This window comes from Thunnus albacares, chromosome 9 (assembly GCF_914725855.1).
Source record: "Thunnus albacares chromosome 9, fThuAlb1.1, whole genome shotgun sequence".
NCBI lineage: Eukaryota > Metazoa > Chordata > Actinopteri > Scombriformes > Scombridae > Thunnus > Thunnus albacares.
Window position 1 is genome coordinate 24,527,142 of NC_058114.1, and position 20,115 is coordinate 24,547,256.

General features: G+C 40.1%; 1 protein-coding gene across 5 annotated transcripts in view; it reads left to right on the forward strand.

Annotated features, from left to right (window-relative positions):
- si:ch73-63e15.2 (protein strawberry notch homolog 2) overlaps positions 1–20,115 on the forward strand; it is a 68,970-nt gene continuing 48,855 nt past the window's right edge. For all 5 annotated transcript variants that reach the window (XM_044361476.1, XM_044361477.1, XM_044361480.1 and 2 more), the window contains exons 1-3: positions 1–188; positions 16,902–17,128; positions 18,334–18,422. In XM_044361476.1, coding sequence (XP_044217411.1) covers positions 17,021–17,128; positions 18,334–18,422 — 197 coding nt within the window. In that variant the 5' untranslated portion in view covers positions 1–188; positions 16,902–17,020. The remainder of the gene's footprint in view (positions 189–16,901; positions 17,129–18,333; positions 18,423–20,115) is intronic.

The window sequence follows — 20,115 nt, forward strand, 5'->3', positions numbered from 1 at the left end:
GTGACGACAGCGACGGATTATTTTCTCGCTATTCAAAATGGCACCCTCTCAATCAGGAAGTGGAGAAAACAACTAAGAAGAATAAGTTGGATAAAAATTCCTTATTTCTGTTTTCTTTGACGCGAGTGTTCGTTCAAAATCAGCCAGTGTGCTCGGGGTTTGGGTTGAGATCAAGTAACACAGTAACGGTAAGTCTAATTCGAGGATATTGTGGAAAAGCAAAGCGACACATCGGCAGTTGGTTTATAACAAGACGCGATCAAGGCAGACCTCTCCTAGGAGCGCATGTTATTGACGACGGGCTGTGCCGGTTCTTAAAGCGGCTGTCCCGAGTTCAGAGTTATAATAGCAGACGTTATCGGTAGACTTTTGCCGACTTGAGGTCAAGGGAAGTTTATGCAGCTGTAGAGCATAAAAAGAGACGTAATGTTATTGATAAACTCAGCATTGTTGTGCTACCGAGAAGAAAGGCCAGTGTCTGACTGAAGCTAGCCAGTTACTTAGTAATAAGCTAAGTTAGCCCTATTGCTTTCACTCATCAAAAATATATACCAATGCTACTTTTGGAGTAACATGCTCGTTTGTGTGGTAGCTACATAACATTAAGGAAACGTCATTTTAGAGTCAGAAAACCATAAGTGGATAGCGACGTTATTCCATTAACCTAAGTTACACATACAATGTACGAAAACGAACGTACCCAAACGCTATGCTAACTTAGCTAGCACATTTAGCTATTAGAAGTGCGGCTGGTATGAGCAAACTATTAAAGGATCCTCCTGTGATATTTTGCCTTCCATGATTACTGACCGTAAAATGAAAGCGGGCGAAGCAGACAAGCTGTGTAGAAACCGTCAGCTTGCTCGCCAAGTTACGCTTTTGTTAAATGTATCGTTTGTCGTCCCGGTGTCAATGCTAACAGTAGTTGTAACGTAGAGCTTTGGCTGCCTTCCTTTGTGCTGTGTGTGGACCAATGTGCCTCTCAAAATTTCCTCAGAGAAAGACACATTTCATCTTACTACGGCATTTGATTGTGTGAAAACGTTACACCAAGTCCGGTATAATATATATGTACTTTAATCGCATATACATGCGCACATAATGAAATCGTAGTATCGCATTAGCTGGTTGAATTACAGGAAAGCGAATATAAGGACTGAGTTTAATCCCGGGACACCTTGAGTTGGTTGAAAATATAGTTCTCGCAAAGCTTTGGGGAAACTCCATTTTGTGTTTCATACAATATATTTTCATTGCATTTATTTAGGAGAAAGGAAAGTCGTAAAAAAGTAGTGTAAGCATTCCTTGTAGAAATGATAAACTTTGGACAATGTTGTAATGGAAGCTAAATGTAGGCTATGCATTGTATGAAATATTTGCATGTATCTGTACCATATCTTTTCTTTAATTATACAAGGTAGTATACGCATCAGTGGTGACTGAGAATTAAGTGCTTACAAAGAAATAAGTGTCTATACTTGTGTACCCTGACCAGTGGACCACAATCTCTTAAGAATTATACAATTTGGGTTTACAGTAAATGTATCACTGGAGTTTACCTGAATTCCATAGCTTCTGTATTTTCCGATTCAAAAATAATGCATGATCTAAATGCTGAGACAAGCAAAACATATCGGGATGTTTTGGGTGATTCAAAAAACTGGAGGAATGACCAGGAGGAAATGAAAATAGCTCAGACAGAGTTGTCCCCTCTAGTTCTTTTTCTTTTCTGAAATGTTCACTCTTTAAGCTCCAGTGTTGTCTGTTGCCTGCAGCCAAGGCTAGTCGAGCTTCATGCAAGCCTTGACATAGGATGCCATGGTGTCTGGCTATTTTTCTAATTATGTAATTTCCCCCTTGTTGATGGATACCATTTGGAGACTGTGAAGCGAATAACATGCTAGGTTCCTGTCTCCGTTTTAGACGAGTGCCCTTAACCCCAGTGACGTGGTCAATGGCCTTGGTGTCATTTGCTGTCAAATCCCTCATGCAGCCACATCTGTCTCTCCTTCCACATATAGACTTTAATAGCAATAGACAGGCTGTTTAACTATAGGAGCGTCAAGCAGAAATACAAGGGAAAAACATATTCCACTGCTCTTTTCTTTTTGCCTACTTTACGTACTACAAGATCTTTAAAAGCAAACTCATGAGCAGGAAAATGGCTTCTTCAGTTTTTGTTTTTGTTTAAATACTGCAGTTTGGGTGTAAAAAAATAATTACAAATAACAATAGTACTTTCTGAAAAAGTTGATGTAATTCACTGATATAATAATGGCAAGTTTTGACAAGAAAAAACAAGTCATTTTTAAAGATATGTTTAAATTCCTGCTTCTGGTCCAGGGATGCAAGAGCAAGAATAGTAGAGGTAGTCTCTGAACAGTGCTTGTGTGTGTTTGTGTGTAAATGCACAAGAGTTAAGTTGCATGCTTGTGCTCCACAGCCCCCTTCTTCTGATTTCCTACTGTGTCAGACAATTGATGGCTGCCTGCCCTGCAGGGACTCTGAGGGTCACAGCACACCGGATCTGTTGATACTGTGTTTGTGCGTACAGGAGCAGCAAGCATGATACACAGAGAACATGGGGGTATTTCACAAAGCAGGATTAGCAAGTTAGCCAGATAATGATTGCGACATATCCTCTGCAATGTTTTCATTTTCACTAATGTCCATAAATCTAATGTTCAGGGTTTGTGTATTCAGAAGAATATCACTTGGAAATATTTTTTGTTTTGTTTCAGATATTACTTTTTGAACTTCCCTGGTGGGATGAGCTCAAACAGCCATGATCCATGGTACAACCATGGCTCATGCCCCCCTGCTCTCTATGACTTGGCCTCTATTCTCCCTCTCCAATCGGTGCCAGTGATAAATCTTATTTATGGCCTGAGGGCTGATTAGAGTGAGAGTGAAAGATGTGGAGTGGAGGAGGGGAATAGGGTCTAGGTAATACGTTTGATGCAGTTCCTGCTTTCCCAGAATCTGGCCTTTATTAGATAATAGTTCATGTATTAAACATAACATGGATGTTCGGTTAGAAAAGAGAGATAGAACAATTGACAGTTGTTGGGAATATGTGGCTGTTGTCTTTGCTTCTACATTGTGACAAGAAACAAACAGGTCTTTTATGATGGGCCGTTTGAGTATCCTATGTCCCAACTAGTATCCAGACCTGGAGGCTTTGTGGATCCCTCCCAAGCCACATAAGAGCTCTGTAAGCAGGCCCGGCTCTAGACAACAGGGGGCCCTAGGCAAGATTTTCTTTTGGGGCCCTCCTTACTTTGCCTGGAGCTGAGAACTATGAAATAAAAAAATAAACTGTACATATACAATAGTTTAACTATATATATAACTATATAAAACTATTATTTGTTTTATGAGGACAGGGGCCTGATTGGCTGTATGTCTTCCAGCCAGCAACTTACTTTATTTAAAAAAAAAAAAAAAAAAAAAAAAAGGATCTGCAGGGGCCTACACAATTGCATATTCAGCATATAGGGCGAGCCGGTGCTGTCTGCAAGAGATGACTGAAATGCAGGAGAGCATGGCACTCTTTGGCATCCCTCACTGCTTTTCCTTATGGTTTTCAGTGGAAAAAGCTTGTCAGCATCCTTCAGAGAAAAGCAAACAGTGATTTCAAAATGTGACTCATCCAAGGAAGGAAATATGAGAGAAATATTAGTGTCGACATTATGGATGACTGAGTACCTTGTGTGTCATTGTTTTGAGTTATCAGCTAGGATTTATAGCCAGCCTTATATAATAAATAGGGAAGGACAAAGAGTTGTTTTAAGGCCTCCATACACCCTGCACTGTAAAACCTTAGTGGCATGTGTATCAGACTAGCCATATATGCTGTATTTTACACCTTATTACACTGGAATAGAACATTAGATGTAAGTTTGGCTGTATGTCACCTTGTTGTTTACTCCCAGGTCTTGTTTCTCCCAATTTGACCCTTTTTAACTGGGCAACCTGTTATACATGCAGGGTTGACCCTCAAAGTCGACATAGGTCACTGGACATGGGACCTTTTTCCCCAGGTGTTGGTCCTGCACCAAATGCAAATAGTGGTATAGTTGTATATTTATATGAGAGGCTAACAAAGATATTTACAAATTAGCAAACTCACATCTTTTATTTTCTGTCTCATCACATTTGAGTGATTGACTACGAAGATTTCAGCCTTCTCGTATGACTGAAACACCTGCACCTCTCTCTTTTTCTGAGCAGCCATGATCAAAATGGAGCAAAACAAATAACCAAGGCAAGTTTTTTATTATGTTGGTGCTTCAAAACTAGTGAAAGGTGAAGCGTGCCTTCTCTGTATCTCCCAGCTTGACTGTGCATGTTAACAAAATCAGTTTACTATAAGAGCAGGTAAGTTGAAGGTGGAGGAAGTCGCAGTTAAACCCAGACCGCAGCTATATATCACTGGCCACCGTAGTCCCTGCCTGGTGTGAGGCACAGTGTCAGCAGATTCGATCACTGCACACAACATCATGGACAAGCATGCTGCGTTTTTAAAAAATTAGCTTTTGTCAAAGGCTGGCATTTTTCCTAACAGTAATATTGAATTGTTTGGAATATCTTGTTTTTGTGTCTTATAAAAAAGCAGAAAGGCAATTAAACTTTTTTTTATCGGCTGTGTCTATTAGACATTAGTGTATTTACCATTTCAAATTGACTTATCCTCGTCCTTCCACAAACATGTTACACACCCTAAGGCCTATGGTTTGGTGAAGCATATGGGGTTGTTAATATAAGTAAATATTTGCCATTCTTGTTCTCTACTGGACACTAAACTAATCCCCAGGATATTTATTTTAAACGTGTCTGTTAGTGAGTAGGAACATCTTGTTTATCATAAAAGGAATCTGTATTTGTCATTCTGTTTTGATACACAGCTGCTCCTAGCCAGTAACTGTCTTTTAAACCCAGTGAAAAACATGCTGAAATCTGATAACAGTGTTGACTGACGTCATATTTTTTTTTTTGTTTTTTTAAAAACACAAATGCAAAAGATATTTGATAAAGATAACTAAAATATTTTTGACAAAGAATTGTGACCAAGGTACAAGCTGAGTGGAACATTTTTAGAGTTTAAATTTAAATTAAACTTGTCAGTGCTCGCTGATGAACTAACATTAATGTCTCTAAACATATAATTTCTTTACTGCAATTTCTTTTTATTTATCAGCGTACAGACACCCATGCCCATATGTCGGCGATGAGCCAGTATACTGTGAAAACACACATGTACACACGAATACCATGTAGTGGAAACATACTTAGCACATTCACACACATGATGCAGCTCTTATTTTAGAGATACTTCCAGCCTCAGGGGCAAAAGCTCACCAGCAGGGGAACTCAAGAATTTTTTTTCTCTCCTATACTTGCACGTACACACACCAGCTGGAAAAAGCAAGAGAAAACGAGACACATTATGTATCTGCGATTTAAAAACTGATAACAAATTCTCCGGTGTACTGTTAATGCATGAACTCAATAGCAACAATGCACAACACTCTCTCCAGCAGTTAATGTCGTCATGACAATGATGTCAGCATGTCAGTGATAGGGAAATAAGCCACATTAAAACCATATTCATCTGGGGACAGGATTACTTTGAATGATCTCCAGCTACACTGTGTATTCAACATCAGTAACAATTTATTGATCAATAGAAAATGTATTTCAAATTAGAAAATGTTACACTTCATAACATATTGTAATCATAACATGAGGTATGGGCCGGGTCCGGATTGATTTGAGGTCCGAACTTTGAGAAGCCCTGGTCTATACAGTACTGTGTTTGTTTGTGCATTTGAAATTTAAGCCTAAGGACCACTAGAGGACATTTTGTTGGTAGACACCAGAGTTCACTGCCACAATTTCTGTCTTGGCATCTAGTATTCAAGATGTGCCCCAGACGCATCTCTGATGAGTTCAGGAGAAGGCGAGGGTAATTAAAAGGCATGTGGGCCATCCTGTCTGACTAATTTTCTGCATGGTTTACCGGCTTGCAATGGTGCAATTGTTCAAGAAAAGGATAGCAGCCTCAGTCAAACCGTCAGTCAGCCAGCCTGTAGCTCAAACCCACAGTTGAACTGAACTGAACTTAGCGTACGTAAGTGGCACAGACAGACAGACACAGACAGGCTCCCTGACGCTGTGCATGTGGTGCAATATTCTCACGCCTGCCAGAGAAGTGAGGTCAATCTCAGTGGAGTAGAGAACTGTCTGGATTTGAACAGCGTCGGTGAAGAATTCAGAAAACTGGATCGTTTTTGATGACAACTAACCTCGGAGAATTTCATCCTCCCATATATTTTTACAACATGGAACAGAATAATGAGAGAATTATTTGGTGATTTAACTTGTCATGAAATGTAGATTCTAAGATGCAGTTTTGCTCCAGTTCCCAGTCCACGATAATGCCTCCTGTTTAGATATGTAGTTTATATCAGGATGGTATAACAATACTACTTCATATGCGGTTGTATTTCTATTTGGACTTACATTTTGTAGTTGTAAGGTCACAACAGCTATGGATTCTCTTGTTAAGTATTTTTAAATCCTGGCCTAACACATCATGCAGCGCAGACTTTTGCTCCTCGTGCTATGTTGTCTGCTCCTGAAATGTGCATCTGATAGTTATGGTGTTATGACTGAGTCTCTGAATAACCATGGCTGAGAGGGGTGGGTTGGGGGTGGGGATTCATAGGCAGGGAACCAGCTGCCTCCAATCAGCAGCAGAATCCATATGGGGTCAGACTGGGTGAGAGGCAACAGCGAATGCCACTGGCTTTTTCTGGCAAGAGGGAGGGAGGAAAGAAAAATGAACATAAGGAAAATAGGCTAGTTCAAGCACAACAGGGACGTGGAGACACATAGGGGACCAGCACGTTGGAAGACAGGGATTGTGATGGAAATAAGAAAACAAGAGGCTATCACAAGAAGACAATGGATAGTGATGGAAATGGGGAACAAGGCGATATCAAAGAATATGGGGGCTGGTAATAGAGACAGTGAGAACATACAGTGGGAGTGTGATGGAAATGGAGAAAAGGATGGTCAACACATTGAGAATCAAAAGGGCAATTGTGAGTAGACTAAAGTGAAAGAGGTGGGAAGCATCTGATGTAGAGAGATAAAGTAAAATCTGTCACAAGGAAAAGAAGGAAATGGAGGAGCAGTGCAGTAGTCTGATAATATTTGTTTGTTTTTAAGACCAAAAGAAATGACCAAAATTAAATGTGATTTGAAGATCACATTACCAAAATCACATTATCAATATCACCAGCAGTTTATCACTTAAAAAACATATCAAAACTCAGAGCATTCATATCTCAAAATGACTCTGACAAACTGGTTTAAGCATTCATATCAAGCCGGTTTGACGACTGTAACGCTCTATTTGCAGGATTACCCAAACAGTCGGTAGGCAGCTCCAGCTCATTCAAAATGCAGCAGCCAGAGTCCACGTACATGGAAATTTGAAAATATTACTCCGGTGCTGAAATCACTTCATTGGCTCCCAGTACAATACAGAATCACCTTCAAAATCCTGCTAATAGTCTATAAAGCACTTATTGGTCTGACTCCTCAGTGCATTTCTGACTTGCTCACTGATTATAACCCGATCAGGCCTCTTAGGTCATTGGGCAGAGGTCTTCTAGCTGTACCCAGAATTAGATCCAAATCTGGTGAGGGTGCCTTCAGTTACTGTAGTCCTGCTCTTTGGAACAAGCTGCCTGCTGACCTGAGGTCTATCACAACTGTTTGTTTGTGTGTGTGTGTGTGTGTGTGTGTGTGTGTGTCTTGTTTCTTATACAGTTGGTTACATGTGCAGGTATGTGATACGGCAGGGGATTCTATTTGATTGTGTTGTATTGATTTTTTGGGGGGTTTTGGGTGTTGATGTTTTGTGTTGTGTTAATGTTTTTGAGTTTTTAATTGCTGTGTGGTGTGTTTAATGTCATTGGCTGTATGCTTCATGCTTATATTTTTGTATTTATATTTTTTATGTTACTTATGTTCTCATGTTTATGCCTATATTTTTATACATTTTGTTTTTCAAGTTAAGCTCATTGAGTTTACTTGTAATGAAATGTGCTATATGAATCGAGAACAGGTTCCAGTTGAGAACCGGCTCTAAATTGTCCAATCCATCAGAATCGTATGCCTCCGAGCTTATCAGTTCCTCTTATCAATGCCCAGGCATGTGATTTTTGACAGAAGGAAAAAGTTGGAACTCAACTGTGAGGGCAGTGCAGCACCCGGACTGTCTACAGTGCAGACACACTAGAGTTGTCTTCAGCTATCTTGTAATTCATCTCCAGAAAAGGCAGCGGTTGCAAGTAATTTTTGATTTAATGAGAAAATAATTACCTTTGCGAGATGAACGTGAAGTATACTGTGAACTTTCTACGCTGTCACTGTAATGTTAGCAGACTAACGTTAGCGGAGCGGAGCAGCATCAGCAGTAACAAACGAGACTGGCTGACCAACACACACTGAAGCATTAAACAACTTAAATCAACTCTGAGGTGAGAAAAAGAAAAAAAGAATATAAAATAAGAAAATAACTTGGTGCTCAGTCTGTTTCACTTCAAAAACCCTGCACCCATTCAATGTCTTGGACAGCGATGGCTTTCCCCAGAGCTAACAGTGCAGCAGAGAGGCTGCTCTCCACTGCTGGAAACATGACGTTAATAACAACACAGCGGAGCACTCCTCCTCCCCCTCATTTTGTTATTCACATACAGGCAGGAGACTGTAAGATGCTTTCAAATTAATTCATTAATTCATTAACTAATGGAGTTAACTTTTGGTTGCTGACCATTTATCTTATGTACCAGTTATGATTCATATATTCATCAGCATACAAGGTCATTGATAAACAGTGGAGATAATAAAACAGTTATGCAAACCTTAAAAATGACTCAAGAGCATAAACATTGCATAATTGTGCTTTACATGAGTTGAGACAAACACAAAGCAAAATTACACACGCTTTGCATATATAGCTGTGAGAAAAAACATCCAAAATCTACATATTACATTATGTGCAATAACAAAACTTCTTCATTAAAATACTGCTATTTCCAAATTCAGTGAGCACATTGTATACAAATTTGTTTAGGGAAAACAAGCTATCATCTTTTCACCTTACTAGTTGAACCAGAGCAATAAATGGTGAAGAGTTAGCATGTGTCATCATCCTTCTATTCTGAGGAAATTAGATGAGGAAAATGGGGCAAAGACAGCTAAGTGGATCGTTTTCTCTTTGATCTAGTCAGCCTTTGATCTATTTATGTTGGGTGGTGGTAGAAGTAGAGGGATTTGCTTAAATGAGTGTCATCAAGCCACTGTAAACCATTGTTTGCGATCTTGTTCAACGTCTCTGCTCTTTACACTTCTCTGCCACAACCATCATTGTCAAACTCTTCTCTGCCCTCACCTTTCCTCCTTGCTCCCCGGCTGTCTCCCTTCGCCTGGTCTTCTCTTTATTTACCACAACAAAGGCCTCCTCGATTAAGTTCCCCCTTAATGGCTAAATCACTTTTAATGTCTCATTCAGCTGGTGTTTGTGGGTATAATGATATTCATGATCATGGCAAAATGGTGCTGAATAGCCAATCGAGTGGGCTGATGAGGATCTAATTAAGAATAATCGTTATCCCTTTGTAAGTGGCTAAATCTTTGAACCTTGCCTTTCAGTTCGGCCAAATCATTCAAATGACTGCTCATTTATTCAGTGTGTTCTTGTGTGCTGTCTCAATCCAGAGAGCCACTCTGATAAATATTTGAACGGGCGAAATGCAATAACAACAGGCTCTTAAAACCCAATTTGTTTCCATTTCCCGGCTTTTGATAAGACAGCAGATTCGGTTACACAGTCATTCGATCATTATTCTCTATCCAGTGTCCTACCCGGTCACTGGGCCTTTATGGCAATGTCTGTAATACTGAATGGAAATTTTGTATGTTGGGAATGGAATGGGAATAGACAGATAGGTAGCTAATAACTTCATCTTTCCATGTTTCTCCTTAAGGGTATGTGTTCGTGTGTGTGTGTGTGTGTGTGTGTGTGTGTGTGTGTGTGTGTTCATGCAGTGGCAAGTAGAGGCCTTTTGTGTCGAATAAGGTGCTGATTAATAATGTAGGCTGTTTTGAATGACTGAGCCCTGTGTTTCCCTGGGAAGTAACTTGTTCCTTTTATGAATATTTAATCACAGAAGCTAATGAATCCAGCCAGTCTAGGCAATCATAACCAACTAACAGCCCCCTTGCTGCTCTGGAGTAAGGCAGCTGGGCCCTGATCATTTCTAACCCGATTACTGGTGATGCTGATGGACTCAGATTGGTGATGAGTGAGTGTTGTGTGTTGGATTGAATGATTGCCGTCAGCTGGCTTGTTAGTAGTGAAGACAGATGCAGAAAACTGCAGGAGAATGACAGATGCCAACAGACTTACTGTCACATGAGAAATGTGTGTAATGAGTGCATCTTGTTATTGTACATGCGTGTGTATTGAAAGTGCAGCTCTGTGTCAACACTGGCGTTGCAGTGACAGCAGAAGTGGACCTGTTTTTTTTTAATTTATGTATTAGATTATGTAATAAGAACCATACAGATAAATATTGTCACATACAGATAAGCAATGCAACAGTATATGCTGTAGTTCAGCTAGCAATGCTGTGCACTTGGCAGAGCTTATAGGGCACTTGACTGATACAAACATATATTAACCTGTGTATGTGAAACAGTAAATTGACTTGATGAGGTTTTGAATATTGTCTCATGCAATGTAGACAGCTGCATTGGATTGGAAGTTTTTATCAGTTTGGTCCGAAAGACAGATGACTGGAAAACATGGCTGGAATGCTTTTGCTGTAGACACACTGCGTGCCACAAGGAGCTGATTGTGCAAATGTTGTTAATTAAGATGAAACAGAGCTGCGCATTGAAGCGTTTTCTCAGTACCTTAGGAAAGATTAAAGGTTCAGTCATTTGGGGGAAAGATTGTTGATATTTGAACTTAACACAAATACACCCCCCCTTTGCTTCTTCAGAAGCTCTGTTCTCCGAATTCATGGACGTGCTTTTCCCAGGCAACGACCAACAGAGAAATAAGGTGGAATTCAGAGCAATGCGTCAGCTGCGGAGTCACTTCTGTTCCCTCTCGCATATTATCATGAGCAGCGTGAGCACATGTGAGCACAACAGTTCATCCGCACTCTCCGCCTCTCTGCGGCCTCCCCACATCTCACTCGACCTGCGTTCAGCGTCTCTGTCCACAGAAGCGTCCGTCTGTCAACCGTAGCTCCTGGGGAGCTGAGAGGACAGCGACCAGATTGACTGACACAGAAATTTACTGAACCAAAATAGCTTGCATGTCAGCAGGAAGAAGTCGACAGTGTTTGTATTTATTGATTAATTAATGTAGTTAATAAGTTCAAAGCAGACACAGAGGGATATTTGTGTGATTTGAACAGCTGCCTGCTCAGATTACGCTTCACTAAACACACTCTCTGATACATTTAATAAAATGGAAGCATATCTGTTCGGTGAGAAAACACTTTCTATGTGAACTGGACGTGGTCTCTGTCTCTCCAGTTCGCTAGCACTCCCCTACCATTCAGTGGGTGCTGGAGACGGGAGACTGTCCTCACACAGACAGCTGCTCTGATGACTGAGCATGAGCACAGCATGAGCATGCGTATGAACTCCGATTTTTTTTTTTTTTTTTTCAGCACACACACAGACAGCTAGCCAAGAGGAGATTTACACAGAATTTGACAAAAAGTGTATGAAACAATCTTTCTCCAGAATCACTGACTCTACCTTTAAGTACGATGCCCAAAGAAAAGAGATGGGATGAGAGACGGGGAGTAAAGGAATACATATGAGAGGTGAAGAGGCCACAGGTGTCAAAAGGACAGAGGGGTGAGGATAAGATGAGGATCTGCTACAGATAAGAACAGCAGACTCTTGTCTCTCACAGTTATTCATCCCTGCCACCAGCAAGAGAAATAAAATATAAAGTGAGATAACGACTATGCTCCTGTCATGACCGTGGCAAAAATTCAGCATTGCCAGCCTGTCATACACTTCCTTTTAGCAATGCACTGGCATTAAAAGAGACACACACACACGCACACATGCAAGCGTACATATGTGTTTTATAGCCAATAAAACACATGTTCACTGTTTTGTGACTTTATCACCTAAATGCTGGCATTGTAAATTCATGTTTGTACATGGCAAGATTATATGTGCATAAACAGTGTGGATGCAAAAAAAAAAAAAAAAAAAAAGTAGTTGTATGTGAAAGTATGAGTGCACATTTGTGAGCGAGATGGCACACGCGAGAGGCAGGGTGGTTGTTCTCCTCGTGAGCATTAATCGTGACTTACCAGCTTAAGGAAGTCACACTTCCCTGGATGATCCCCATGTGCTCTGGCAGCCACTGATACTCGCCAAGGCCACCAACATGCAGCCAAGCAGTCCTCCCTAGAACAGACTGCATTTACCTCTCACCTAATATGCTTGAGAGCACATGTTGGACGCTGCAACTAACAACACACATCTTGTGTTTTTGAAGTGACAGAGGCGTGCTGCTTGTTAACCTCTTTCTCGCTGAGAGACAAGCGCAGTGACTCACGCTACCAAAAGGCAGCAACTGGCCTAGAATGTTGCCACATCGCTGGAAATGCTGTTTATAACATCACTAAATCGCCATGTTTGCAGTCCTTCTTCCCAAATTAATCTAACAGTCTGTGTGTTTGGCATGTGCAGTGTATAGTGTGTGGTTTGTTTCAGTTTTTAAAGATTTTAAAAGGTCTAATCTCCCTGCAGTGAGCTTTTGCATCAGGCCACCCAGAGAGAGAGAGAGAGAGAGAGAGAGAGAGGGAGAGAGAGAGAGAGAGAGAGATGGAGGGAGAGAAACACATGGAAGGGGGCTGTACAAAAACCAGCGGTAACCTCTGAAGTAATTAACAGATTTAACAGATTACACTGCTGCTAAGAGTTTCTCTCTTTCCCTCTCTTTTAAGTAACCAAGCAGGGTTATAAAAATGACTTATGTGTGTGCTGCTTTTTGTTGAATGAGCTCCTTGTGTCCCTAGTGCAGCAGTGGGCATGTTTTTGTTCTCTACGTTTTATTTTCCCTTTTTCTATCTCCCATATCTCCAACCCTCTTCTCTCTACCGATAGCTTTCTTCATCACCTTCCCAACCCCGCCCCCACCCAGCGGTTTTTGCTGTTTTCCGGTAACAAGAGGCCTTACAGGAAGGGGATATCTGGGTCCACTCTTACAATGATCAGTATCGATTATACTCAGAGGCTTGCTGGAGGGGTGGGGGTTAGGAAAGGGACAATAAAAGACAGACATTTTTCTGTTGCTAAGAAACAGTAACTGGCATGGTGCAGGTGGGTGATGTGGTAGGGGCAACAGGGGATAGGGCGCTATGGGAAGAAAGTGCAGGACTGTTATTGCATATAATGACTTTTAATGACTAAGTAAGGAGAATATGCAGTGGTGGTGGTAGGATGGGGTTGGGTGGTGCAGGGAACACTTATATCCCTTTCAGACGTGCATTTGACTTGTGTAGGACCTCTTCATATGAGACAGCTGTCACCCTTCCTCTCACAGTCCGCAGTGTAGTCCCACACACTTCACTGAAAAGCCTCAGAATTGCATCAAAAATGAGCAGATAAAAGATAAGTTTCACCTCTCACTTGTCTGGCCATCTGCATGCTACCTCGCTCTCAATCACACATGCTCATGTGCTTTCTATTTCTCTCTCTCTTTCTTTTTTCAGGGAGTTGGATAAACGGCCTTTAAACACTGATATCATCAAATTAATTTCCATTCTTAGTAGCAACACTGGTTATGGTATGTGGTCGGGAGTGGTTGGCTGAAAGGGGTATCGGGGTGATGGAATGAAAACAAGGCTGAAAAAAATCAATTTTCCTATTCAAATCAATCTTCATTTCAATTTTATGACATCAATTTATAAAATCCGACATCAATCATTTATTTTATGCCTTTTCCTGTGGATTTTTTTGAATCTGAAATGAATCCAGACTGCCTTTGAGCTTGGCGGTGCCTTCAGTGGAGCAGCTCCTGCCATGTTCAACAAGTTCACAAAATCTCACGGCCAGATCTCGCTGTGCACGAGATCTCGCATGATATTTCGTTGTGCAAGATCTTGTGGCCAGATCTCGTTGAACATGGTGGAAGCTGCTCCACTGAGGGCACCACCAAGCCTCTTGCACAAATGCTTTTTGACACAATCACAGCAAAGTGTATATTTTCCCGAGGTACTAGTGATGTTTACATTACAATAGGTATGTTTGTAGCCACCTTATTTACACTGGCTGCCTAGTGGTTCAATTTAAAATCTTGAGTTGTTTATACACCGCACTGAAGAAAGCACTTACCTGCTCACTCAAATCTCACTGACTGTAGAGTCTGTAGAGTTGAACTATATTGTATTGACTGCTGCAGTGTGTTCATGTTAAATAAAAAGTACATTAATGTAACTGCTTTGGGGTCGATTTTTAATGTACACATTAATATTTTTAATAATGCACCAGGTAGAGGGTTCCTTGTATAATTTACAGCATTAGTTCTCTGAGAATCTCTTTCATATCAAGCAAAATTGTTATTGTAACTGAAAAGAACCCTAACCAAATCGATATCCAATCAGGAATTGAATCGAATCGAATCGGGACCTCGTGAATTGGAACGGAATCGACACCTGGCCCTAAATCAAAGAAAGCTTGTCCACTGAGGCTAGTAAGGAGAACTAGGTGTGTTTTCAGCTGTCACACTCGCTGATCAAATCATTCTTATAATTTAACACCAAACAAACCACTCTCCACCACATCCCTGCTATAAAACAGCACAGCCGGCTGCATCGATGCATTGCATTGATGGGGCCGTCTGGGTTTTTTCTTTTTCTTTTTCGTTTTCGTTTTTACATGCAGGGCCAACGTTGGTCTGAATATGAACGCGGCCTTAGGACGTCGTTTTAGACTTTGATGATAGGTTGCAGTTCATCTGCATGTAAGATTACTGGGCGATTCCGACTCTCACTTACATTAATATATTGCTGTAGTTTTGAGCTTTCACAATCACCCCTTTCATACAGAGAAACTTTTTTATGAAAGAATAATCTCTGGATGACATTATGTAGAGACTTGAGTCAGTAACTTTAGTTTCATAGACATCACTCCTGAACCACAGAAATGAATAGTATTACAGAAGATTGAATAAAGTAACAAAATTAGGTTTCAGTTTAATATTTCTCTCTTGCTCACTCTCGCTTGTGCTCGTATTCTCTTCCTCTGTGTTTTTTTTAATAGTAGTTGGTTAGTAAATTACTTAAAACATTTATAATGTTAAACAAAATTGCCATCTCTAATATCCTTTTGCTGAAGACCTCCTGCCTAGAATGTTTATTGGTTTGGTGTTTGCGTTGGGCTTCCCCTCATTTGCTTCTGCCTATCCAGACAGTATCACACCAGTAGCCTGAGGGTAAAATGGCCTCCCTTTGTGTGCATTGGCTATGTGAGAGGTGAATATGTTGGGTCTCTGTCTCTGTCTCACACACTTATATGCACACACCCAGACACACAAAGGCCCTCTTATTTAGACCCTCATGAACTCTATTAGGATTTATTACCTCAGCTTTGTCCCCAGTGACTATGTCTGGCCTATGTTCCAGATTGGGGGCAAACTGGAGGAAGGAGTGAAGTAAGGGAGAGGGGAAGGAAGGTTACAGTTTGATTAGTTTGGGGCAAGAGAGTGTTACTGATGTTACACAGGCGTGCATTGTGGAGTGCTGAGAGATTGGATTGATTCAGCTGTCAAACTGGTGTGATTTGTGGGATATTTGCTAAGCTTTCAGTCTGGAACATAGGAGTGGTCAGTTATGCTTCATGATATTTTGATCTCAAAATGCATTTAAAATCACTAGTTTACAAATTGTGTGCTATAAACCTCAGAGAGGCAGATGTCTAATGTCTAAGCACACATACCATGATAGTGAGCGAAAGGTTATTTCATACACTTTATTTTAATTTTCTAACTTTCATCAAACCTCAGAGTTATGCAGTAGAAGTAGAAGCTGCCAGCTTTTAACTCAGGGTAACTTAGTCTCTGTGTGAAACCATATCAGAACAAAGAGGTCATTGTGGTCAGTTTCCCAATTATAGCAAAGTGTGTCTAATTTGTTTGGACAGATAAAAAGAAAATTCTGTGATCCAAATGTAGACGAAAGGATAGCCCAACTATAAAAATTATGATATTTGCAAACACAAATGCAACCTACAAATATGTCCCTCTATCTATCTATCTATCTATCTATCTATCTATCTATCTATCTATCTATCTGTCTATCTGTCTGTCTGTCTGTCTGTCTGTCTGTCTGTCTGTCTAGTGTTAATTTTGTTGTTGACTTGTTATCATGTCAAATAGCACTATAAGTTTATGTTCAGTTGCTGTAATAGGCAGCTCAGGCTGTTTGCTGTTTGTGGACCTCGTGACGTGATTTTAATTAGTTCCGTAATGAATGTGAAACCTTCAGTGATGTCAGATGACAACCAGCTAATGAGGGCTGTCAGTCAATAAATACAAGCTCACCCTCTGCATTATGAATAAGGTCTGAATTCATTTTGTGGCGTTATAAAGATAGCTATAATAAGGACGGCATGTCATAGGTTAAAAATAATGGATTTAACAGTCACTGTAAAATGTTAACTATTATTTCAGTATGTATTATTCTTTTTTCTCATGATCTCTTTCAGGAGTGAATATGTCTGAATCTCAACCCCTTCTCTCCTCTCCCTGCACATCCCTCCATCCCTGCTGTCTTCCACAGGTCATGGAGAGCCATTGCCCGTGTTAGAAGAACTATCTCAGACGCAGCCAGCACGTGGGTGGCAGTTTGAGGGTGCATAGCCTAAGTCAGCTGGTGGTCATGTGCGAAGCTGTGGTCTGATGCCCATCCTCCCCTCAGCGCTGGCCATGGACGGGGAGAACTACCTGCATCCAGAAGGCCCTCAGCTGGACAGCAGCTTGTTCCCTGTGGCCTCCTCTAACATGGAGGTATGCTTTGGCATTTATTTAGATCTACATATATATTCACTTAACTTACATTGCTAATATTTTTAATTGGTGAGTTATGTCCCTGTGCCTCTACTATGCTTACAACTGTGATTTAAAAAAAATGAATTACTTGCTTCTGTGTTAGCCCAAAGAACTCAAATAAATTTATTGAAATAGTTTGGGGTAGTTTAGTTTAGTGTTTCAGTATTTTCAAGGTTACTATGGCTTGACAAGCTGTTGCTATAGGATACCATTTCAGTAATGTCTTTTGAATCATTAGAGACCATCTTAGCAATGACAGCATGACAAGTAAAGGCACTTCAGTTGTACCTGACCTTAATGATACAACACCTCCTATATTTACTGTTTGATATCTGAGAACTGGTGTATTTGAAATCTGTGTTGCAGAAACTGCGTAACAGTCCAGTCATTTAAAGATGTGTAAAGCACTGTGAAAGGAAGTGATCCTAGTTGTGGTATTCAGTTGCTTATGACTGATTTGCAATTCCTGTGAAGATGAGCCAAAAACATTAAAGTCATATCATTAAAAAAAACTTACTCATCCCTAGTTGTATCTTTGCAATAAAGGTGAATTTTGTTTGTGATTCTCATAATATTTAAAAATTACATTGAAAAAGGGTTTTAATTGGAAGCACTCTCTAACAAAGTAATAGTCCCAATGCTCTTTGAGCACTACAAACAAAATGCCATTCATCTCCATTGTAATGTGATAGCAACAGAAAGTCTGCAGAAGAATTACTCAACTTCATATCTAAGTACCACCAGGGATAAGTGGAAAAAATATTGGATGTGGCTCAGCTGAGTCATGAAGAGCTTATACAATTTCATTGAAACAACATTCACTTAGCTTTCTAACTAGCTAACTTAGCTTAGCCCATCAGTTACAAGTGGTTTGTAGTTCTCAAGACCTTGTGGAACAAAGATGTGGATTTTGTTAATTTGAAAGTCCTATATGTTCTTTTTATCAGTAGTGCATGATAAAATGCACTGATGTGAGTGATGGCAATGGTAGTATTCTCTTGCACTTAATTTAGAACATAAAACCTATAATTTGATAAAAGGTCTTTTTTACTGTAATGCCAAAACATACACCACTGACACATAGAGCCATAGATTTAAGATGTTCAATGTTGTATTTATATGTTTTTCCTCAGCATAACAGATTTTTATTTTGTGTGTTTTAGAGTTCAATATATACCTCCCCTGGTTCCTGGGGATCCTTCTCTCAGCAGGCTGGATACAGCATACACTGCCCTATGCAATCTGGAAACCAGTAAGTTAATGCACACATGTTTGACAACATATTGCATTATCATGAGCTGAGAATGGCACCATATTAGCAGAGAACATTACACGTCCAGATGCAGTGAGTTTGAAGTAACTTTGCACACTGTGCACTACATACATGGCTAAAGATGGACTCAAAGATAAAGCAGTGTGTTGGTGGTATTGAGGGTGATTAAAATATTGCACAAAATGTACCAGTATCACTGGGAGTGTCTTAACAGAGCTGAAAGTGTCACAGATACTACTTTTTGAAATCTTATGATGATTGATTATGAATTGTTAAATATTATTTGATTCCATAATTGCATTGTCTACACCTGGAGTGAGGTAATACAATACAAATACATCACTTTTACCCTGAAACTAAACACGTCAGTAATAATGGTCTCCTTTATCAGAAATCCTCCATTTCCTGCTGCGGGTAGCCTGGCGTCAGCCTTACAAGGAGGATCAATCTCAAAATCTTGCTCTGCTTTTTATGACCTCATAGCTAAAGTAGAGGTGTTTGTCTCTTTCCACCCACAGAGGGTGTATGTGTGTGTGAGTGAGACAGAGAGAGACTGTGTTATTCAAAAGTTGTGCAACACCTCATTTACACCTGCCATGTAGCATAAGTAGCATGTCAGCAGCGCACAATCAGCTTCAGTTCCCGTCAGTGTCTACGCTGAATCAGTTGAGCCACAGCACTACTGCACATGCAAATGCGGTTTAACAGTGAGCATAAGCCAATACACAATTATTGTAGTTTAAAAGTGTAGCTGAAACATCTGCATTTTCCTGCCTAGCTCTACGTCAGTTTAAGAGGGCTGAGATGCTGGTCTGACAGATTTTTTTTTTAGGGAAGGGAATTTCATTGGATGTTATTGGCACTTAAACGACATGTAAATCATTTCTGGACTAATTTCAAACAGAGGAATAGTTAGGGAGAAAGAGAAAGCAAGAGACAGAGAAGACAAGTATACATGAAAAAGAGAGATACTGAACTGAAACTATGGTCAATATGAATCGGTCATTCATATGAGTAAGTGTGTGGGAAAGGACAGCAACTAAATAATTTTGTTTTTTAGTATTTTTAATTATTGATTATATAATTATTTTGGTGCTACGATGATACACAGTTGTGAATCATGCATCACAGTTGTAATATGGGCTTTTCCCTGTATCAGAAAGCCCTACCATAGTTCTGTTTGAAAGTTGTCAATGTCATTATGGTATTGTTTATAATTATTACTCTCTACACTAATCTGCAAACACAATGTGTATGTGGGCTCAATTTGAGATTTGTGTGTATCTGTTTTTTGTATCTGTGTGGTTCAATGGACAAAGGCTTATTGTTAAGATCAAATTCAACCTTTCATGCTTTTGCTTATAGGCAAAATGACTTGATTTTAGTCATCACCAAACCTGTGTGTCATATTGAATACAACTCAGGAAGTGTTAGTTCGGGTGGTAGTGTTTTTTATTGTCATTGCTGTCTGCAGTGTTTCTTTGAAAGTTCAAGCATTAAGTGACGTGAGAGCACGGCCTGTGGTTTTCAAGTTCACTCAAAGTGGAATTTTCTGACATCAAGCTGGTTTTTCAAGACCCCTTATCTCAATCTCGGTCTTACAGTGCACTAATATTATGATCAAAATCACAAAGTGTTTGGGTTTAGAACAATGTTTAACTTCTGATTTCTT